The 24,120-nt window shown below is 40.8% G+C and overlaps 1 protein-coding gene across 5 annotated transcripts; it reads right to left on the bottom strand.

Annotated features, from left to right (window-relative positions):
* Positions 1-331: 331 nt before the first annotated feature.
* LOC308639322 (uncharacterized protein) lies at positions 332-11,525 on the bottom strand. 5 transcript variants are annotated; one of them, XM_081277541.1, is made up of 12 exons: positions 11,415-11,525; positions 9,971-10,058; positions 8,525-9,700; positions 7,785-7,889; positions 7,624-7,687; positions 7,146-7,225; positions 6,578-6,669; positions 5,333-5,548; positions 4,876-4,938; positions 4,222-4,336; positions 629-3,504; positions 332-455 (listed from the first exon to the last, which is right to left on the bottom strand). In XM_081277541.1, exons 2-11 carry the CDS (start codon positions 10,013-10,015, stop codon positions 640-642), a joined length of 4,821 nt encoding a protein of 1,606 aa, XP_081133667.1. In that variant the 5' UTR covers positions 10,016-10,058; positions 11,415-11,525; the 3' UTR covers positions 332-455; positions 629-639. The 5 variants fall into 5 exon arrangements, with proteins under 5 accessions (XP_081133667.1, XP_081133668.1, XP_081133665.1 ...); XM_081277542.1 differs by lacking the exon at positions 332-455 and having other exon boundaries at positions 481-3,504; positions 5,333-5,375; positions 5,469-5,548; positions 11,415-11,524; XM_081277539.1 differs by lacking the exon at positions 332-455 and having other exon boundaries at positions 481-3,504; positions 11,328-11,449.
* Positions 11,526-24,120: the final 12,595 nt, after the last annotated feature.

Genomic DNA, 24,120 nt, shown 5'->3' with positions numbered 1-24,120 from the left:
TTTCTCTTTGCATTCTGCTTTTGGCTTCCCCCCTTTGTATTTTTTTCAAGCTATTATCCTCGGGTTTTCCATGCTTTCCTAGGCTTCCCCCCACTTAGGAAATACCTGCCTTTTAGCCTGAAGCTGGACCCCACATTCCCAAAAGAGCTATGCTGATCTCTAGCTCGTCTACAAACCCAAAGTGTCACTCACAATTACCTAAGCAAATTAAAAGAAAAAAACTCCAATTCATTTTGCAAATTTAATAACTCTAATACCAAAATATGACAGCACACAGAAAGCAAACAAGAAAGCAAGAACAGCGAACAGATTTTTTTCAAAGCATGTCACCCTCAGCTGATTGGTAGTAGCTGCTTAGGACTGCTGTGTGGACAAAGATTCCAAGGCTGTACCTTGGCTCCATGGGAAAGACTGCTGCAATTTATTAGTGGTGTCTGTAAACATGGGGAATAAACCTGAAAACGAAACACCAAAAACATTTTAGGACCAAATATACTGTTTTCTCATACTTCCTTCATTGCCTTCATCTTCCCACTCAGCCCCCCTCCCTCATGGTTTCTTCTAAATATAATATCCCAAATATTATACCCAACCCCATGGACTCTGGCTATGGAAATATGGCATTCACCTGAAACTTCATTAGCCGTAGGAGAAGCCACAGGCACCAAGGCTATTAGGTCCACCACCAAAGCCAGAATTGGTGCTCGGTCCACTGCTGAATCCAGCACTGCTGCTTGGTCCACCACTGAAGCCAGCACTGCTGCTTGGTCCACCGAAGCCTGTACTGGTGCCCAGTCCACCACCGAAGCCAGCTCCGGTGCTCGGTCCGCCAAAGCCAGCTCCGGTGCTCAGTCCACCACCAAAGCCACCAGTGCTTGGCCCACTGCAGAAGCCAGCACCAGTGCTCGGTCCACTATTGAAGCCAACAATAGAAGTGGGTCCACTATTGAAGCTGGTGCCGGTGCTGGGTTCGCCAGTAAAGCCAGTGCTGGTGTTGGAACCACTGCCAAAGCCAATGATGGTACTCAGTCCTCTGTCAAAGCTGGCATTAGGCCCACCGCCAAAGCCATCGCTGGTGCTGAGGCCACCACTAAAACCCACACCAGTGCCAAGTGTGCTGCCAAAACCAGCATTGGTACCCAGTGCACTACCAAAGCCATCACTGGTGACTAGTTCGCCACCAAAGCCAGTGCTGGTGCCCAGTCCGCCACTGAAGCCAGCACTGGTACCTAATCCACCACCAAAGCCAGTGCCGGTGCCTAGTCCACCGTCAAAGTCAGTGCCAGTGCCTAGTCCGCCACCGAAGCCAGCGCTGGTGCTTAGTCCGCCACCAAAGTCAGCACTGGTACCTAGGCCACCATCGAAGCCGGAGCCACTGCCTAGGCCGCCACCGAAGCCAGTACTGGTGCCTAGGTTGCCACCGAAGCCAGCACTGGTGCTCAGTCCACCTCCAAATCCAGCACTGGTGCTTAACCCATTACCAAAGCTGAAACCGGCACTGGTGCTGGGTCCATCACTAAAACTGGCACTGGTGGCACCACTAAAGCAGGCACTGGTGCTAGGAGAGCCACCAAAGCATAGGTTGGTGTTAGATGCACTGCCAAAGCAGAGGCTGGTGCTGGGAGCTCCACCAAAACAGAGGCTGGTGCTGTGAGCACCACCAAAGCTGACGCTGGTACTGGGAGCACTGCCAAAGCCAATGCTGTTGCTGTGAGTACTGCCAAAGTCAGTAGTGGTACTAAGTGCCCCACTGAAGCCAGCACTGGTGCTGAATGCACCACCAAAGCCAGGGTTGGTGCTTGGTGCACCACTGAAGCCAGCACTAGTACTGACAGCACCATCAAAGCCAGCACTGGTACTCATGGCATTGCCAAAGCCGGCACTGCTGCTGAGTGCACCTCCAAAGCCGGCACTGGTGCTGATGACACTGCCAAAGCCGGCACTGCTATTGAGTGTACTGCCAAAGCCAGTATTGGTGCTGATGGCACCACCAAAGCCAGCACTGGTGCCAATGGCACTGCTGAAGCTGGCATTGCTGTTGAGTGCACCACCGAAGCTGGAGCTGGTGCTGATGGCACTGCCAAAGCCAGCACTGCTGTTGAGTGCACTGCCAAAGTTGGCACTGGTGCTAATGGCATCACCAAAGCCGGCACTGGTGCTGATGGCACCGCCAAAGCCAGCACTGCTATTAAGTGCACCACCAAAGCTGGCACTGGTACTAGGAGAGCCACCAAAGCAGACACTGGTGCTTAGTGTACCTCCAAAGTCAGGACTGGTGATAGAAGAGCCACCAAAGGAGACACTGGTGCTTAGTGTACCACCAAAACCAGTGCTGGTGCTAGGAGAGCCACCGAAACAGATACTAGTACTGAGTGTGCCACCAAAGCTGGAACCAGAACTTGGAGAGCCACCAAAACATACACTGGTGCTAAGTGTGCCTCCAAAGCCAGTGCTGGTGCTAAGTGCGCCAGTGAAGACAGTGCTTGTGGTGGGTGTACTGCCAAAGCTGGTGCTAGTGCTAAGTGCACTGCTAAAGCCAGCTGTGGTGCTGCTGAGCGTGCCTCCAAAGCCAGAGCTGGCTCCACCACTGAAACTGGCACTTGTACAAGGTGCACCACCAAAACTGATGCTGGCTCCACCACTGTAACTAGTGCCGGTGCCAGGTGCACCACCAAAGCTAATGCTGGCTCCCCCACTAAAGCTGGTGCCGATGCTGGGTGCACCACCAAAGCTAATGCAGGCTCCTCCACTAAAGCTGGTGCTTGTGCTGGGTGCACCACCAAAACTAATGCTGGCTGTGCTGCTGAAACTAGTGCTAGTGCTGGGTGCACCACCAAAGCTAATGCTGGCTCCTCCACTGAAACTAGTAATAGTGTTAGGTGTGCCACCAAAGCTAATGCTGGCTGTGCTGCAGAAGCTGGCACTGGTACTGGGTGCACCACCAAAGCTAATGCTGGCTCCACCGCTGAAACTAGTGTTAGTGCTGGGTGCACCACCAAAGCTAATGCTGGCTGCACTGCTAAAACTGGCACTGGTACTGGATGTACCACCAAAGCTAATGCTGGCTGCATTGCTGAAGCTAGCGCTGGTGCTGGGTGCACCTCCGAAGGTAATACCAGCTCCACCACCAAAGCCATCACTGGGGCCGGGTGCACCATTAAAGCTAACACTAGCACCATCACTGAAACCACCCCTGGTGCTAGTTCCTCGGTTGAAGTTGACATTGGTGGTGGCATCTGCATTTTCTTGGGCTCTCGCCTCAATTTCAAATGAAAATCTGCTCCAGGCCTGAGCATCATCACCTAATTCTTCCCTTGTTAGGCAGTCGATATCCATGTCATCCCAATTCCAAGGCCCAGCCACAGCTTCCTCTCCAATCCCCATTTGGGCTCTTGCCTCAGCCCTGGCCTCAGCCTCAGCCACAGCCACAGCTGCAGCTTGGACTTCCATCTCCACTGCCTCCCGATACTGAGCAGCCCAGTCTTTGGGGTCTTTCTTCTGCACCTTAAATGGAAATAATAATTATTATAAAGAAAAGAACTTTTGTAATGATATGTGAAGCACCTACTAAGAGCTTTGGATAAAATTAAGAGCATTAATTTTTTAAAATTCTTATTAAGGCTTTGTCATGGATCAGTCCTGGGATCTAATTTCAGCTCTGATAACTTAGGAACAATAAAACTATGGACAAGTTATTTAACTTTATTGAACCCAAGTGTCTTCATTCATAATGTGGGAAATGACAGTATGCCCAGTGTGACTGTTTGGGGAGATAGGGCTGTTATAGAGGTAATTTATAGTTAGTTAATAAGGTATTAAGGGTGGGGCCCTCATCCAATAGGATTAGTGTCCTTGTAAGAAGGGTCACTGCAAGAAGGCAGCTTTCTCTAAGCCAGGAAGAGAGCCCTCACCAGAAACCAACTGTGCAGGACCTTGATCTGGGATTCTCAGACTCCATAACTGTGAGAAAACAAATTTCTGTTTTTAAACCACTCAATTTATGATATTTTGTTATAGAAGCCTGAACTAATTAATACAAAGCATAGGAATGAATAAAACAATGTAAACTATATTTCTAGCAACATTCTGGGATATTAATGAGGCTTCATGTGTTTACATATAAACTGCAGGTTGCTTTGTACCTGTCTATTACTACACACAGGCTTTGTCAGCCAGAGACATGCCATTCCCTTAACATTCCAAATCAGGCAGCTATGTTACCTTGCATGCAAACTTGAGGACTTTCATCTTGCTAGTCTCATGGTAAGAGCGCAGGCCCCAGAAGAACTCATACTCAGGTGGTCTGCTGTTGGGGACCCTCTTATACTCCAGGTACCTTGGAAAGGAAACAAAGCTTACTTCTAGCCAAGCAAACCTGTTGTTTAACCACTAGGTCTCATATGACAACCTCTTCTACACAAATGCTAAATAGCCCCTACAGAGGTATTTCCAAGACTCTCCAGCCCAAGATTCATTCTCACACATAGTTCATGGTCTTGGCCTTCCAAGACCATTTCCCAATGACCCTGTGCAAAGGCACCTGGGGTATATAGGGCATGATGTCACAGGATGGCCAATGTATCCTGCCACCTGTGAGGAGTAAACCCAGATTGCTGTTGGGTGTGTTGTAAACAGAGAAGCCATTCTTCAGGCCCCCTGCTCTGAGCACACCCCATTGCAAGGGCATTGTGTTGGTCTGTTCCTAGTCCTGGATATGTCCCTCCATGGGAATTTTAGACAGGACTCATTTTTAGAACACAAGATGCTCATCCCTCTAAAGACAGCATCAAGAAGGCACTGACTAAGCACTTTCTGAACTAGACTAGCACCCCCAGAACACATCAGGGTCAAATAAAACCCCCAAACACCACTTACTTTTGCTTCACAAATTCGTCTGTGATGAGCTTCCTCACTTCCCCAAAAAGTGAATGTCTCACCCTGGCAATGGGAAAAATAACCCATGAACACAGACCAAAACTGCCCAGATTAGTGCAGAGGCATTTCCCAACTGGAAGGAAACCTCTCTAGCACATGGGGTAGTCTCAACGAAGAGAAGAAAGTAGTGAGCACATAGCCACTAGAAGAAGCAAGCAGCCGGAGGCCAGATGGCTCTTTCTCAGGGATCCCTGAAGGTTTATCTTACATCTCAGCTCAGAACAGATGGAGGACATAAAGGAGAAAGGGAGTAAAGAGTTCAGAATCATTTCCCCATCCACCCAGCCCAGCACCCCCCACCCGCGCCACCAGACCACCAGGCTGATGCAATCCTGGGACCGTCCTCTCTTGCCAAAGGACAACACGGACAGCAAGCGCTGAGAGAGCCCAATCATACCCAGGGCGTAGCCCCAACTTGCGCAGCACCTCCCAGATGACAGCTGCAAGGGGAGGCAAGAGGGGACAGGGACAGAAAATGAACACATGGAATTCAGAGCACAGCCACCCATTCAGCTGCATGCCCAGCCACTCACCCTCACTGGCCTTATTGCCATTCATAAAAATGACACTCAGAATCACCATGAGGAGACCCAGCTTGGGTGTATCCTTGGTCCTAAAGGAATAATAGGACAGAGAAGGTTTATGTCCTGGAGCCACATACAAGACACACCAGCCAGCTCAAAAGTCTAGACTCTCCCAGATCCCTCAGATTTTGGAGAATTCTGTCCTGTCTGTGCTTACAACTCCATGTGACCCCAGGCAAGGCACTTAAGACCCATGAATCAAAGTCTCACATTCAGCAAAATTGGAAAATCATGTTCTACCTCCCACCCCAGGTTGCCATGAAAATGAAGGAATGCCTGTCAACTGGGCACAACACAGGCACCCAGTCAATATGAGTCCCTTCTCTCCCAGAGCCCTCATACCTGAGCAAATTCTAGGCAGAACCCCAGTGATGCCACTTCTCATGATCTTGGGAGGTGGAGCCATGATATGGTTTCTTTCATGTGAGTCTATAGTGATTCTGCAATTCTGATTTCAAGTCTAAGCCATGATTCTATTTGTGGTCATTCCTTGCCTGGACTGGTTACCTCCTAGGGGTAAGTCTAGCATTCTCAGTTAGATTGTGTACTCCTTGAGGACAGAGACAGCAGTTTTTTCTTTTCTAAATCCACAGAGCATGGAAGGAAGGAGTAAGCACTACAAAAAGATATATATGCAGAAGTATATTCAACCTTTTCTTGTCCTTGGGGCATCATGATCCACCTACATTAGGAAGCCTTCCCATGAGAACCATTCTGCCAAGGCAAAGCCAGGCACTCAGTAGGAAGAAAACAGGCAACAACAGGCCTGGTTTCCTGGGAAGTTTCTATCTGGAGAGACAACTAGCCTGATAGCAGGAATGTCCAACCCAGCCTCCTACACCCTTCAGTCAATCATAATCATGTACTACTATTGTGTATGGGTCTCCAACCATGAATAGGAGCTGGCACAGGGTCTTTTTAGGATCCATCTTTCCAATCCTCTAAGAGGATGTTGGAGGAGAGAGCAAGAAGAGGATGTTGGGGGAGAGAGCAAGAAAGGGGTAGTGCCATGGATGAAAGTAGAAGCCCCCTCTGACCCCAGCCCTTTCCCAGCTTACGTTCCCAGTATGCCTGCAGAGGATTCCTGAGTGCTGATCAGAATATACAAGCTACTTTGCTTATCGATTTCCTTCAGATTGACTCGAAACATCTGTCAAACAAAATAATATCTTGTGAGATCACAAATTTTAATTCAGTCATCAATGAGTTGCCCAGGTATTAGGCAGCTTCCCATATAACTGGGGGTTTTGCATATATGCACAATCAGTGTGGTAATGCATGTAAAGTACATAACTAAGTGCCCAGCACACTAAACATGCAATAAATGTACTACTGTCATCAACTTTATCTTTGTGATTTGTGTGAATCTAGGGAGACACAGAGGTGAACATCTGAAATATTCATCTAGCAGCAGACAGAAGCCAGGACTAATTTGAATGGCTTGGGTCTTCACTGTGCTTTTTACCACTGACTAGCAGTGCGACCCATAGCTGGTCTATGCTCCTCTTTGGACCCATCTGTACAGTGATAACCTCTGTGGTTCTCCCCAGAAGGAGATTGTGATTGTATACCTTTGTTCCATTCAAGGCTTTCTCAGTGCACCCATACCCCAGGCTGCCCATTCACCTTTTCCAGAGCGTAGCTTGCACGTTCAATGATCTCTGGGAAATATTCATCATATTCTTGGATGACATCCTTCAGCATGTCTACAAGAAGGGAGAGGTAGGAATACCTGGTCTGAGCATGGGCCATAGAGCTGCAGCCCTTTTTTAAAAAATTGGGTTTTTTTGGCTGTTGATGGACCTTTATTTATTTTTATTTTTACTTATATGTGGTGCTGAGAATCAAACCCAGTTCCTCACATATGCTAGGCAAGTGCTCTACCACTGAGACACAACCCAGCCCCAACTATAGCCCTTTTGTCAGCCCAGTGGAGTCAGTGCAATCAGAGCCTTGAACTAGGTTATTAAAAGATGCTAGCTCTGATGATGTAGGAGGAAAGCAATGGTAGAGATATTAGAGAATAAGCAATCCATAAAGGTAAAGGATTAACCCCAGACTATGGGATGGGGTGGCTCAAAGAGGAGGATTGTTAGGACACTACCTGAGCGCTTTATGGGGATCTTTGTTTGATCCTTAACCAACAGGTATTTCACCAATTTATTTGCCTGAAAAAAGGGAAAGATAGTGAGATCTCAATATACTTGTAAGATGGCAGAAAAGAGGCAGAGGAAGAAAACAGAAGAGGCAGCATTGGATTCTTACCCTTTCTTGCAAAATGGCCACATCTCGTGGTGGCGTAGGCCTCCGGCCCCATGGGATCCGCCTATAATTACTGCCACTTCTCTCATCCCCATTTGGATGTTTGGACTTCATCATGAGAAAGAAGAAAGGTCCAGAGTTACCAGGTGAAAGATATGGCTGTCTCTTCCAGCAAGTCCCCTTCAACTCCCCCCTACAGTGGGGCCTGACCCTGCCATTGGCTACCCAGAGTCCTGGGATTTTCTTCCACTGTCTTCCAGGCAGAAATTTAATTGCCCTGTTCAGGCTAGAATAACCTAAGGGCCTGGGACAGCTCTGCTTCCTTGGGTATCACTAGACTCTGCTAGCTGTACTCCCTGGACAAGTAACTTCACTTCAGTGGGACTCAGTTTACTTATCTGTAAAACTAGAACTTATGGTCCCTGTATCCCTTTCAAGATATAAAGGCATGGCTTTTGTAAATGTATCCAACCCAAAGTTTGGAACATGGTGACCACTATGTAAATACAAGGTGAATTACATACAGGTTATATCTAAGTATATAGATATCTTACTTCCCTACCACTCTGTGAACTGCTAGTTGGTCACAAACTATATTCCATTCTTATCAGCATCTCCCATATCCTATATGAACACAGGGACTAGTAAAAAGACTCAGTAAATGTTTATAGAAGAAATGAGCAAACAAGGAAAACAGGAATGGAAAAGAATTACAAACTTAAGGATGCTGTCAGAGATCTCACCTTTCGGTTTCTCTTGCCCCGGTTCCTAGTTGTGGGCTCCAGACTCAACTGAGCCAAATAGTCATCTGCCAGGGCCTGGACAGCAGCAGCAACCTGAGTCTCAAGGGCACTTATGCTGGTCTGAGAGGCAGCCATCTTCACCTGAGCCCCCTGGTCAGCAACTGGGGTCTGGCTTTCAGTTACCCGAGCCTTAGTGCCAGCCTTTCGAGCCCTAGACCCTCTCTTGACTCGAATAGTAGCTACTATGGTTTGGTTTGTAACCATCTGAGTGGTGGGTGGAGCCTCAGTGATCTCAGAGGCAGAATTTGGGCCCTTATTGACAACCTTCTTTCCCTTGGGCTTTTTGGGCCGGAGAGCTGCTGCTGTGGCCTCAATCTGCCTGCTCACTGCCTCAGTAGAATTTGGAGACTCTAGATGTTCTGTGTCAGTATTTGGGGCCTTAGCAGTTGTCTTCTTGGCCTTGGGAGCTTTCTTGGTTCTGATAGAGGCTGCTGCAGCTTGGATATTGGCTGTCTCACTGGTAATTTGGCCTTGGGTAGTAGCTATGTGGATAGTAGTTGGAGCTGGTAAGATTTCAGTGGCACTAGCTATGGTCTTATTGGCAGCCTTCTTGGCCTTGGAAGCTTTCTTAGGCTTGGTAGAGACTATCAAGGCCAGGGAACTGGCTGACTCACTGGCAACTGGAACCTGGATAGTCTGTGAAATCACCGGTAGGTTTAGGGTCTGCAAGGGTGACTTGAGTTGGGTAGTAACACCCTCATTCCCAGTTGGGGACTGGGAGCCTTGGGCTACCTTGGCAGAAACTCTCTTTGTCTTGTTGGCTTTCTTAGGCTGAACAGTGACTGAAGAAGCCTGAATATTGGCTACCTCAGTAGTAGCTGAAGACTGGCTGATCTGAGTGAGCATGGGCAAGTTTAAAGCCTGTAAAGTTATTTTGGGCTTGTTGGTGGCAATCTCATTGGCAGTTGGGACTGGAGAGGCAGCAGGTGCAGACTTAGTAACAGCCTTAAGAGAAGTCTTCTTGGTCTTGCTTTTCTTAGGTCGGTTGGCAACAGGTGGGTCCTTGGTTGCCGCCAACAGGGTATGCATCAGCAAGACACTGTCCTCTTCTGTGGTATCAGTCTGTACATCTGGAGGGAAGGGAAGCCCCAGGCTCCCAGAGGGAGGCAGAGGGCCCTACACACTTAGGATTATGATCCTTTGGGCTACCTGCCTCCCTATGCCCACCCCTTTCCAGAAAGCTTCTCTTTCTTCTGAACAGTGTTTGATTGAAGGGGGTGATACAATCAGGCAGGTTTTCCACTCCTCCCCCTCCCCTTCCACCATGCAAAGGAGAACTGAGACAGATTAGGCAGGCAATTATGCTATTACAGGGTGGTGAGGGGTTCACATGCAATTAACTCAGGAAAGGGAAGATAGCCTGATAAGAATGCAGAGAGGCCTCACCTGGAACACCGTTGTTCTATAACCATAGTCATTTCTTCTATCCATCTTTCTGGAAAGCCAAGTAAAAGCTGAGCCTGAGAGAAATAGGCTGAATTTGGGGAGAATGATAAGGAGGGAGAGAAGGAGAGGGAGAGGGAGATTCATCAGAGGTTTTGCCTCATTTGAAGGCAGGGAGGGTCTCACCTAACCTTGGACCCCAAACCGTTCAACTCCTGGGTTCTCATTACCTAGAAACCCAGGCGGTCTGGTTTCCGGCCACCAGCAGCGTTTTTATTTTTCCAAGATGGCAAGTCAGTTCTATGACAACGCCCCTGCACCTACGAACGCCCCCTACTGCAATTTGAGAGTGCGCATGCGCACCAAACAGAGCCCCCACCTTTGGCACACCGCTTTCTCAGACGAACCCGATCGAGGCCCCCAGTGCGCATGCGCCTTGATGGACTGGACCGTCTCTAGCCCCTGCTCTCAGAGCAACAAAACACCTCGGTCCCACCCCTCACCCCCTCTTTCTAACTGCATCACATCCCAGTCCAACCCTTCCCCCAACACTGGCTCCTTCACTCTGATCTGCAGTACTGCTTCGCACCACCCCTTCCCCAACACCGCCCACCCCTCCTCTGCAGTACAGCCACGCACCACCCCTTTCGGATATGCCCCCTCCCTCTTTTCTGCAGTACTTCTCCTCACCTCCCCTCCCCTCCCCTTAATAAGCCCCCTCCCTCCATTCTGCGGCAAGTCTCTGCACCGCCCCTTCCCCAACACAGCTCCCCCCTCTTTCCACGTCTGCAAGTGCCCGGCCCCGCCCTTTCTGCAACATGGATACCCCACCAACAAATCCAACGGTATTAACCTGTGTGTTCCCTGTTCTCCAAAAACCCTACCAGGTTCCGTCTCTTCCCTTCTTCAAACCAGAACCAACTGGATTCTAGCCCTTCCTTTCTCCCTTCAGAGCCTGGTCCTTTCAGCCGCTTAATTAAAAAAAAAAAAAAAAAAAAAAAGGAAAAAATCCTGCCCCCTCCTTCCTCAGTACCGACCCCTTCTTTCATTAGCCCAAACTGGGTCCTGCCCCCTTTCTCCAGCCTGAACGGGATCCCGCTGTCTGTCTCTCATCTCCCTCCCTAACTGGGTCCTCCACCCTTCTTTCTACCGCCTGAAATATTTCTCCATCTTTCCTTTTCTATGACCCCAAGCAGGTCTACATCCCACTTTTCTCCCGCGGAACCGAGTTCAGACCTTTCTAGTGCCCACAGGGTATTCCTCCTCCTCCCTTTTCCCATGAGAATCGGGTCCAGGCACCGCTAAACACAACCACTTCTATGCGGTTAGATCCCAAACCCTGAGTAGGGTTTCTTCAAACCTTAAGGCTGTATGGAGTCAGGAGCCTTGAAGCCTCAGCCCAGAGGCCCCCAGAGGTTCTTCACTAAAGCTGGGCACCTCAGCTCACCTCGTCCTCTGGAGTCCAGAAAGTGTCTGCTCTCTCCAAGCCTCTCCTTAGGTCTGAGCCAGTCCCCCGCCTCCCTGGCCGGAAGTGGTCCTGCCTCTTTCCGCCTCCGGAGGGGGTCTCGGTCCCTGCAGGTCTGCCCTCTCTCCCTCCCCCTCCCTACTTCCAACTTTCCATTCTCCTCAGTGTAGCTCCTCATTTCTGTTTACTGCCCGTTATTCAGCAATCACTCGCTCCTCTTCTCCATTTGATTTCTCTATTCTCCATTCTGTATCCCTGTTCCTGTTGGATTCTCCTGTTCCTTCTAGAGCTCCCACACCACCCCTTCCTACAGCCCCCTCTATCCCAACAAATTAGGATATTTAGAGTCTAAACATTAAAAGATAGGATGCTCCCTCATCATATATATTCAGAATAAAAACCAACAAATATAAGAAAGCCCACAAAAGATTTTTATTTATCCTGCAATTACTATGTTGTTGCTGTTAAAAAAATCAACTTATTTGAAAACTATTGGGGCCATGTTCCTTCTTCACTGATACACCAAGCAAGTATTTAGATTTGTTTCTTGTGACACAGTGCATTGGTACACTGTGCAGAAAAAAATTTCACTTATTTGCTTGATCTTATGTTAGACATCATAGACTTGAAGTCAAAACCATAAAATTAAACAAAAAAGGTCATTATATCATGATAAAGGCGTCAATTCATCAGTAGAATATATATATATATATATATATATATATATATATATATATATATATATCCAGCATTGAAGCATTTATACATATGAAGCAAATATTCATACAGCTGCTGGAGGGAGAGATACACTACAATAAAATAATAGTAGAGGACTTCAATACCCTACTATTGACAATGCACAGATCATCCAGACAGAAAATCAATAAGGAAACATTGTACTTGAACTACACTTCAGACTAAATGGACCTAACAAACATCTACAGAACATTCCATCCAACAGCTGCAGAACACACATTCTTCTCCAGTGCAAACAACATTCTCCAGGATAGATCATAATTCGGGCTACAAAACAAGTCCCAACAAATTTTAATTCATATCAAATAACTTACAACCACAATAGCATAAACCTTGAATTCCAAAACAAGAGAAACTTCAAAAATTCATAAATACATGAAAATTAAATAATGTGCTTCTGAACAACAAATGTGTCAAAGGAAATTAAAAAGGAAATGTAAAATATCTTAACACAAACAAAAAGTGGATCACAATATATTTAAACTTATGGGATGCAGCAAAAGCAATTCTAAAATAAAATTTATAGTATTAAATGCCTTCATCAAAAAGAAGAATGATACCAAATACATAACCTAATAGTTTGCCTCAAGGAACTACTGAAAGAACTAAGCCAAAATTAGTAGAAGAAAGATCAAAGTAAAAATAAATGAAATATACACTAGAAAAAAACAATAGAAAAGACAAATAAACAGAGCCTCCCCCCACTTTTGTTACTGGGGATCTAACTCAAGGTGCTTAATCAGTGAGACACACACATCCCCAGTGCATTTTAAATTTTTTACTTTGATGCAGGGTCTCACTAAGTTGCTTAAGGCCTTACTCAATTGCTGAGGCTGACCTTTAACTTGCAATCCTCCTGCCTCAGTCTCCTAAACCACTGGGATTACAGGCATGTGCCACCACGCCCAGCGAGTTGCTTTTTTGAAAGGATAAAACTGAAAAAACTCTAGCTAGATAGATCAACTAAAAACATGACAGAAGACAAATTAAAAATGTAGATATATTACAACAAATAGCACAGAAATACAAAAGATCATAAGACAACACTAAGAAATTTTATAAGCCAAGAAATCAGAAACCTAGAATAAATGGAAAAATTCCTAGATACATGCAAGCTACCAAAGCTAAATCATAAATAAACAAAATCTGAACATACCAATAATGAGGAAGGGGATTAAATTAGTAATAAAAAGTTTTCCATCAAAGAAAAGCCCAAGCTCTGGTGATCTCACGGATGAACTATGTACAACCAACAAATAATAAATATACATCTTTCTCAAACTCTTCCAAAAATTAGAGAAGAGGGAGTATCTCCAAACTCATTTTGTAAGAACATCACGACTTTGATATCAAAACCAGACATGGACATTAAAAGACAAAAGTATTATAGGCCAATATCCGTGACTAACATAAATGCAAAAATCCTCAACAAAATACTTGCAAGTTGAATACAACATCATGTCAGAAAGTTTATACACCATGATCAAGTTGGATTTATCCTAGGAGTGCAAAGATGATTTACACATACAAATCACTAAATTTGATACATTACATTAACAGAACAAAGGATAAAAATAATATGAGCCTCTCAATAGATGCAGAAAAGTCATTTGAAATAGTTCAAACTTTCATGATTTAAACAATGTTCAAAATTTAGGTATAGAAGGAATGTACCTCAAAATAGTAATGGGTGTATGTGAAGAACCCACACCTAACATCATACTGAATAACAAAAGTATAGATTTTGTTAAGATAAGGAAGAAATAAAGATGACTACTCTCACTTCTATTCAAGATGGTACTGATATCCTAGCCAAAACAATCAGGCAAGAGAAAGAAATAAAAGGCATCCATACTGGAAAGGAAGAAGTTAAATTGTCCCTTTTGCAGACAACATGATCCTATGTGTAGAAAATACTAATGATCACACAAAATCCTGTTAGAACTAATAAACAAATTCAGTAATCTTACAGGAAAGAAAATCAAAATATAAAAATTAGTTGTATTTCTATACACTGATAACAAACTGTCAGAAAAGGAAATTAAAATTTTATCAAAAACAGAGACCAATGGAACAGAATAGAGAGTCATAAATAAATCCATTAATTCATGGTCAATTGATTTTTGACATTGATACCAAGAACATACAAGGCATAAAGGGCAGTCTCTTCAAATAAGTGGTGCTTGGAAGACTGGGTATCCTCATGAAGAGAAATGAAAACAGATTCTTATCTTCCATCACAAAAAAAATCAACTCAAAATGGATTGGTCTTAAACATAATACCTGAAGTTGTAAAAGTACTGGAAGAAAACATAGCAAAGAATTTTTTAATATGACACCAAAAGCAGTCAACAAAAGCAAAAATAAACAGGTGGAACTGTAAAACTAAACAGCTTCTGCACAGCCAAGGAAATAATGAATATAGTGTAAACAGTGTATGGAATGGGAGAAAATATTTGCAAACCATATATAACATAAAGAGTTGATATGCAAAATATACCAGGAACTAAAACAACTTAATAGCAAGAAAACAATAACAATTAAAAATGGACAAAGTACCTGAATAGACAGACATTTCTCCAAAAACATACAAACGGCCAACGGATATATAGCAAGACACTGAATATTTCTATCATCAGGGAAGGCAAAGTAAAGCCACAATTACATATCACCTTGATTGGTGATTGATCATCAAAAAGATGAAAAATAACAAGTGTTGTCAAAGATGCAGACACAAGGGAACCCTTGCACAACTTTGGTAGGCATGTACATTATTGCAGCCAAAATGGAAAACACTATGATTATAAAATTAAAATAAAAGCACCGTATGATCGAGAAATCCCAGCTATATATATCCAAAGGACATAAAATCACTATGCTAAAGAGACATTTGCATTCTCCTGTTCATTGCAGCATTATTTACAACAGCCAAGACATGGAATCAATCCAAGTGTCTGTGAGTGGACAAATGGATAAAGATGGTGCGGTATATACACACAATGAAACACTAGTCAGCCTTAAATAAGAAGTAAATATTGTATTTTGCATTAAAATGGATGGGACTGGAGGATATTATGCTAAATAAAATAAGCCAGGCTCAATAAAACAAATACTGCATTATCTCACTTATATGTGAAGTCTGAAAAAGTTGAACTCATAGAAAAAAATAAAATAATGGTTACAAGAGATTTGGGGGTTGGGGAGACATTGGTCAAAGGACACAAAACTTGAGTTAGGAGAAATAAGTTCAAAAGATCTACTACTGTACATCATTGTGGCTATGATTAACAACAATATATTCTATGTTTAATTTTCTAAGAAAGTAGACTTTAAGTGTTCTCACTAAAAAAATGACTAGTATATGAGGCAATGCATATGCCAAATAGCTTAATTTGGTAGGCATGTACATTATTACAGCTATAAAGCAGTCAACAAAAGCAAAAATAAACAGGTGGGATTGTATTAAATTAAACAGCTTCTGCACAGCCAAGGAAATAATGAACGTAGTATAGGAACAGTGTATGGAATGGGAGAAAATATTTGCAAACCATATATCTCATAAAGAGTTGATACACAAAATGTACATAATGCATACATATATCAAAGCATCATGTTGTACATCACAAATGTATAAATTATTATTTCTCAGTTAAAAATATACACAAAACAATTGTATAAAGATTGGGTGAAAGGTTCTATAAGCAGGACCAATCATGTCTGTCAATTCTGGTTTTAAAAATGGAGCAGTTATGTAAATCGAACTTTTTGTATATCAGGATCTAGTACCCAGGTTTAATAAGACTGATACTAATAAGTATTGTTTATTATATTATGAATATTAATATTCATTCATAAAAGAAAGCATACACTGAATGAAAGAGAAAACTATAGAGTATAAGAGTGTGTTGTCTACTTTAGAAATTCTCAAAAATGGTTCTACAAGGAAAGATCAGTTGAGTAGGAGACTGGCAAATATGAAAACCAATAAGCAAGTAACTGTGGAAATGCAATTACCATTAATTGAGATACCATTTTTAATCTATCAAAGAGTAAAAGCTAAACAAACCCTAAAAATCTAAAAAAAATGACAAAAAATATCTAAAAGTAATGTTGGGGAAAGTATCAGAATATAGATATTTTCATTCAGTGTTCATGGAGAGATACATATGTCCAAGTATATTTTCAACCAAAATGTAAAATAAATGTAACCTACAACCTCAGAATTGCAATGCTAGGTCATATTCCAAAGAAATGTGTTTATGGATCACAAAAAATGAATATTTATTGCAGCATTGTTTGTACTAGAGCACAATTAGAAAACTATCCAAAATTAAAAGAATTAGGGAATTTTATTAGTTAACTGGCACACTCACTCAAGGGGATAATATATAACCATTAAATATATATCAAAATGGATATTTGCCTACTGATATTTTCAGCTCAATACATTTACGTGCAATTTGAAAACATGCAAAACTATGCTATACATACTATGGGTACATACACATACCATAATAATATAATAATATGCAGAGAGAGATAAGGGAAAATGGAATTTGGGAAAGGATACACAAGTGTCTTTAACTGTAGCTAAAATATTCTATGTATTTAATATATATATATATATGAATCAAGCAGAGCTTGATAGCATTGAGCTTGTAGACACTGATAGTCAGGGATCTTTCTCATTAGCTGGTGTCCATGACATACAGGTTTGTTAAATATTTTGAATATAATCTCTGAAAAGAAACCTTTTAAAATGTTATGATTTGATAGATGTAAACAGAGTATTCATAGTATTTATTATATTATAATATTAATATTAATTCATCTTAAATATTTTATAATAAAACTTAAAATTGTATTAAAAGAATATTATAGATGAGCTTAATGCATAGAGATATATTATTTTTATGGATGGGATAATTTAATGCAATTTTTTGGTACCGGGGATTGATCTCAGGGACATTCAACCACTGAGCCACATCCCCAGCCCTATTTTGTATTTTATTTAGAGACAAGGTCTCACTGAGTTGATCTATAAATTCAAAACTATCTATAAATTCAAAATCTATACCTAAATATTCAATGCTATCCCAGCTAAAATCTCAGCAAGAACTTTTAAGACCTTTATTTTATTCATTGATTTTTATGTGGTGCTGAGGATGGAACACATATGCCAGGCAAGTGCTCTACCACTGAGCGACAACTCCAGCTTTCAGTATTAATTTTTGAGAGCACAAGTAGATAAACTAATTCTAAGATAAGCATAGGATGATAATGATACATAGGTAGCTAAGACAATTTTTAAAAAGGCAAAAATGATGGAGAATCCTTACCAAATAGAAAGACATACTACAAATACATAGTTTTATATAAAGTATGCTAAAATACAGTAGCATACTAATAATATGTCATAGTAGATAATCCAGAAACAGATCCATGTTTTATGAGTACTTAACATTTGGTAGAGGTAAATCAGTAGAGCATTGATAGATTATGTATGAAAGAAACAATTATGGGAATATTGGCTTATATATAGATAGAAAATAAAGATGTAAGAGGCTATCTTTTCTCCAATGTGTGGTTTTGGCACCTTTGTCTAATATAATTGTAATTTTGTGGGTTAGTCTCTGTGTCCGCTATTCTGTACCATTAGTCTACCAGTCTGTTTTGGTGCCAATACCATGTTGTTTTTGTTATTGCTCTGTAGTATAGTTTAAGGTCTGGTATAGTGATGCCACCTGTTTCACTCTTCCAGCTAAGGATTGCTTTAGCTACTCTGGGTCTCTTATTTTTCCAGGTGAATTTCATGATAGCTTTTTCTATTTCTATGAGGAATGCCATTGGGATTTTGATCAGAATTGCATTAAATCTGTATAGTGCTTTTGGTAGCATGGTCATCAAATGGTGCTGGGAAAACTGGAAATCCATATGCAACAAAATGAAATTAAATCCCTATCCCTCACCATGCACAAAACTCAACTCAAAGTGGATCAAGGACCTAGGACTATTAAACCAGAGACTATGTCTAATAGAAGAAAAAGTAGGCACTAATCTTCATCATGTGGGATTAGGCCCCAACTTCCTTAATAAGACTTCTATAGTGCAAGAATTAAAATCAAGGCTCAATAAATGGGATGGAATCAAACTAAAAAGCTTCTTCTCAGCAAAAGAAACAATCTGTGAGGTGAACAGAGAGCCTACATCCTGGGAGCAAATTTTTACCCCTCACACATCAGAGCACTAATCTCTAGGGTGTATAAAGAACTCAAAAAGCTAAGCACACCCCAAAAAAATCAAATAACCCAATCAATAAATGGGCCAAGGACCTGAACAGACACTTCACAGAAGAGGATATACAATCAACCAACAAATATATGAAAAAAATTTCATCATCTCTAGCAATTAGGGAAATGCACATCAAAACTACTCTAAGACATTATCTCACTCCTGTCAGAATGGCAGCTATTTTGAATACAAACAACAACAAGTGTTGGCAAGGATGTGGGGAGAAAGGTACACTCATACATTGCTGGTGGGACTGCAAATTGGTACAGCCAATATGGAAAACAGTATGGAGATTCCTTGGAAATCTGGGAATGGAACCACCATTTGACCCAGTTATCCCTCTCCTTATTCTATACCTAAAGGATTTAAAATCAGCATACTACAGGGACACAGCCACATCAATGTTTATAGCAGCACAATTCACAATAGCTAAACTGTGGAGCCAACTTAGATGCCTTCAGTAGATGAATGGATAAAAAAAAATGTGGCAATTATACGCAATGGAATATTACTCAGCAATAAAACAGAATGAAATCATGGCATTTGCAGGTAAATGGATGGTGTCGGAGAAGATAATGCTAAGTGAAGTTAGCCAGTCCACCCCTCAAAAAAAGCAAATGCCAAATGTTTTTTTCTGATATAAGGAGGCTGATTCATAGTGGGTTAGGGAAGGGGAGCATGAGAGGATCAGATGAATTCTAGATAGGGAAGAGGGGTTGGAGGGTAAGGGATGGGGCATGGGATTAGCAAGGATGGTGGAATGTGATATACATCATTATCCAAAGTACATGTATGAAGACATGAATTGGTGTCAACATACTTTATATACAACCAGAGATATGAAAAATTGTGCTGTATATGTGTAATAAGAATTACAATGCATTCTGCTGTCATTTGTTTTTTAAATGAATAAAAAATAAAGCATAAAAAGAAAATAAAGTTTTATCTCTGTCACTCTACATAAAATTTTTTGAAGTTTTAAACACATGAGAATATAAAAATATAAACTAGTAGGTCTATCCATTATATCTATATCTGTGACTTTATAGATATAAGATATATATCTGTGATTTTCAGGTGCAGATGGATTTATTAAACAAGACACATAGAACACAAGCCATAAGGATAAAAGTGGATGGAATTGAATCAAAATTAAGTATTTTAGAGGCAATATAAAAAGTAATAGACTAAGATAAAAATGTAATATCTATAAATAAAAAAATGACTGAACCCTAAGATACAGAAAGAACTGAAAACCAGCAAAAACATGCACAAAACCCTTTTCTAATGGAGAAAATCAAGAAGGGAATAAGCACAAATGATTCATAGACATTTCACAAAAGGGTATAATGTACTAATTCATAAATTTATGGAAAAGCCACCTTTCTTATTGATAATCACACAAATGGAAAATTTAAAAAATGAAACCTCAACCAACATCCATCAAATAGGGAAATTAGCAAACTACATAATGTAGATTGACTGTATGAGTTAGGGGAAACAGAAAATCTTAGGTATTTCAGAAGAAAATGTAAACCAGTGAAGTCTTCTTAAAGAGCAATCTAGCAGTATTTAGTGAAATCAAGAATACATGAATGGATAAAGAAACTGTGGTATATATACAAAATAGAATATTACTCAGCATTAAAAAAGAATAAAATTATGGCATTTACAAGTAAATGGATTGAGTTGGAGAATATCATGCTAAGCAAAGTAATTCAATCCCAAAAAACCAAAGGCCGAATGTTCTCTCTGATAAGTGGATGCTGATCCATAATGGGGTGATGGGGGACATAGGAAAATGGAGGAACTTGATTGGGCAAAGGGCGGGGAGGGGGAGTTTAGGCAGGAAAGATGGTGGAATCATTATCCTAGATACATGTATGACTGCACATATGGTGTGGAGCTACATCGTATACAACCAAAGAAATGAAAAGTTGTGCTGTAATTGTGTACAATGAATCAAATTGCATTCTGCTGTCTTATATGCCTAATTAAAATAAATAAATAAAATTTTAAAAATAAAGTCCTAGAAATGGAGAACTCAAAAAAAAAAAAAAAGAATCCATTCCTCCCCAGGTGCAGTGATGCATACCTATAATCCCAGCAGCTCCAGAGGCTGAAGCATGAGGATTTTGATTTCAAAGCCATCCTCAGCAAAGGTGAGGCTCTCAGCAAGTCAGTGAGACCGTCTCTAAATAAAATACCAAACAGGGCTGGGGATGTGGCTCAGTGGTTGAGTGCCCGAGTTCAATCCCGGGTACCAAAAAAAAAAAGAATCCATTCCCAATTTAACTGAGAACTGCCACTCCTGAGAAGTTCTCTCAGGCCTACCAAGGGACATGTAAAGGATGCTTATCATGGTATTATTTATGGTACCATAAAGTTAGGACAATGTATGAGTGTATAATCATGGAATAGATATGTAAAATATCATTATGAGCATTTGATAGAATCCTTTGCAATGACAATTTTTTTTTGGTATGGGGATTGAACTCAGGGTCACTCAACCACTGAACCACATCCCCAAATAAACTAAATGTATGTATAACAAGATGGAGAATTTTCAACATAATGCTGAATCAAGAAGTAAGAAATACAATGAGATTTAACATGCAGTGTTCTTGAGAATTCTCATTTTTTTACAAAGCACTTTGTCCCATTGATTATACCTCTAAACCCTGCATAAAATTTAGAAAAAAAAATAAAACCTGCCTGAGAATCTGAAAAGTAACCAAAAAGCAGGTAGATGGCAGAGAAATGGTAAGGTTTCCAGGGTTTTTTTTGCTTCTCAGCCTTGCAGTGCTTCATTTGTGGACTGGAGCAGAGGATGTAGCAAAAACTCTGATGGAACCCTTGGCATTTTTCTGGCCAGAGAAACCACAAAAAGAACCTGGGTAGGATGTATCATGAGCAAGAAATATCAGAAGGAAAAGAGATGGAGTGCATATTCCTATATCTGTGTATGAAAAAAAAAAAACTATTTGCCTAACCACTGAACAATGCATATGTGAGAATTCACCAAACAGGCAAAACAGAGACTTAGGAAACTGAATTTAGAATTCAATCTCCCACAAAAATCTCAGCCTCACACACAAAACAAAAGCTTTCAGAGCTAAATTGCATTTTAACTATAGACCAGAATAGCAAGATAGAACTGATAGCCAGAATCTGACTGGTTTGATCATCTGCTAAGATAAACAACATTTTTTTTTCAGATAGTTGTTACAGAACCCAGAGGCCAAACCCACTTGAATCAATCTGTGAAATATGGTATATTAAGAACTATGTAATGTTTTGAACAACCAACAATAAAATAAAAAAAATAACATTTGCAATGTCCAAGATATAATAGAAAATTATTTCATATCAAAGAATCAGAAAACACCCTCCATTCTGAAGGAAAAAGGAAATCAGCAGATGCCAAACCACAAGAGATGCCAATGCTTTATTTATGGGGCATAACTTTAAAGCAACAATTGTAACTACACTCCATGAGGTACAGGAAAGCACACTTGAATGAAGGGGAAAGAAATAACAGAAGAGAAATAGAAACTAAGGGAAAAAACAAATGAAAAATTTTAAACTGGGAAATGCAATATCTGAAATAAAAAATAAATTGGATGGGCTCAATAACATAATGGCAGAAGAAAAATTAGTGACCTGGAAGATATATTGGTGCAAAGTATTCAATCTTGATAAAAGAGAAAAAAATTAGGGAATAATAAGCAGACTTAAAGACCTGTAGGACATTCAAAAGGACTAAAATTGGAGTTCCAAAAAGACAGGCTAGATAAATTGGAGAAGAAAATGTATTTGAAGAAACTGCAAACAGAATTTCCTAAATTAGAGAAAAGACAAATTTCCATATATGAGAAACTAGGAAAATAAATTTTAAAAAACTCAAATCTAAAATATGTCAATAACATTGCAAATAAAATGACATATTACATTTCATGGGAAAAGGCTTGAATAACTGAACCTCTCTCTAATCAGATACCAAATAAGGCTGGGACAATGCAAAAACACTTTAAAGTGCTGAAAGGAAAAGAACATGCTCTTTTTATATCTAGCAAAAATATACATCAAGATTGAAGGCATGCTTTTCATTGGTGAATACTAATTATACAGATTAATGAGTTTCATTGTGACATAATCATGTGTATATAACATAATTTGATCAATTTTACTCCCCTATACCTCCCTTTCACTTTCCCTCCCCTTCTTCCTGATGCCCTTAATCTACCCTAGTGATCTCTCTTCCTCTTTTACTATGTTCTTCTCCCAGCCCACCTTCCACCTATGAGAGAAAACTTGTCTTTCTATGTCTGGCTTATTTCACTTAACATGATGCTCTCCAGTTCCATCCATTTCCCTGCAAATAACCTACTTTCATTCTTCTTTATGGCAGAATATATATACTCTATTGTGTACGTATACCATATTTTACTTATTAAGTCATCTGTAAGTGGACACCTACATTAACTTTATAACTTGGCAATTGTGAATTGTATATGCAATATTTTTTGAATGAAGAAGTATTAAGGAAGTTTTGCAAGCAAATCTTCTTAATGAGAAATGCTAAAGGAAGTTATTCAGTATGAAAAGAAATGACACAAAAGAAAAACCTAAATATTGAAGAAATGTTTGGGTAAGTATTAAGTACTAATTTTTGTCTTAAATTCATCAAAATACGCATGAGTACTTAAAGCAAAAAGTATAAATAAGATTGTCCATTGGTGTTTTAAGTGTAATACATATGACAATTTTTACATAAAAGCAATGAAGTGAGGATTGAGGAAGCTATATGGTTAGATAGTTTCAACATTTTATGTGATGTTATATAGTAATAATGCTAATTTAGAAATATACATTAACATCAGATAGAACACTAATCTCTAGGGTATATAAAGAACTCAAAAAGGACTAAAATTGGAGTTAAACACCACAAAAACAAATAACCCAATCAATAAATGGGCCAAAGACCTGAACAGACACTTTTCAGAAGATGATAGACAAACAATCAACAAATATATGAAAAAAATGTTCATCATCTCTAGCAATTAGAGAAATGCAAATCAAAACCACTCTAAGATTTCATCTCACTCCAGTCAGAATGGCAGCTATTATGAAGACAAACAACAATAGCTGTTGGTGAGGATGTGGGGGAAAAGGTACACTCATACACTGCTGGTGGGACTACAAATTGGTGCAGCCAATATGGAAAGCAGTATGGAGGTTTCTTGGAAAATTGGGAATGGAACCATCATTTGACCCAGCTGTCCCTCTCCTCGGTATAGACCCAAAGGACTTAAAAACAGTATACTACAGGGACACAGCCACATCAATGTATACAGCATCACAATTCACAATAGCTAAACTGTGGAACCAACCTAGATGCCCTTCAATAGATGAATGGATAAAAAAAATGTGGCATATATACACAATGGAATATTACTCCGCAATAAAAGAGAATAATATCATGGCATTTGCAGGTAAATGGATGGAGTTAGAGAAGATAATGCTAAGTGAAATTAGCCAATCCCCAAAAAACAAATGCTGAATTTTTTCTCTGATATAAGGAGGCTGATTCATAGTAGGGTAGGGAGAGGGAGCATGGGAGGAATAGACGAACTCTAGA

Source organism: Spermophilus citellus, assembly GCF_964194105.1.
Source record: "Spermophilus citellus genome assembly, chromosome: X".
Taxonomy (NCBI): Eukaryota; Metazoa; Chordata; class Mammalia; order Rodentia; family Sciuridae; genus Spermophilus; species Spermophilus citellus.
The sequence above is the reverse complement of the archived record's forward strand: the minus strand, read 5'-3'. Positions and strand labels throughout refer to the sequence as shown.

Excerpts from the sequence above, each read along its gene's own strand:
- LOC308639322 (XM_081277541.1), bottom strand. The coding sequence starts at position 10,015 with ATGGATAGAAGAAATGACTATGGTTATAGAACAACGGTGTTCCAG. Across the intron at positions 9,701-9,970 it reads ATAGAACAACGGTGTTCCAG|GGCCCTCTGCCTCCCTCTGG; the intron begins GTGAGGCCTCTC and ends CTAAGTGTGTAG. Across the intron at positions 6,670-7,145 it reads CAAGCTACGCTCTGGAAAAG|ATGTTTCGAGTCAATCTGAA; the intron begins GTGAATGGGCAG and ends TTTGTTTGACAG.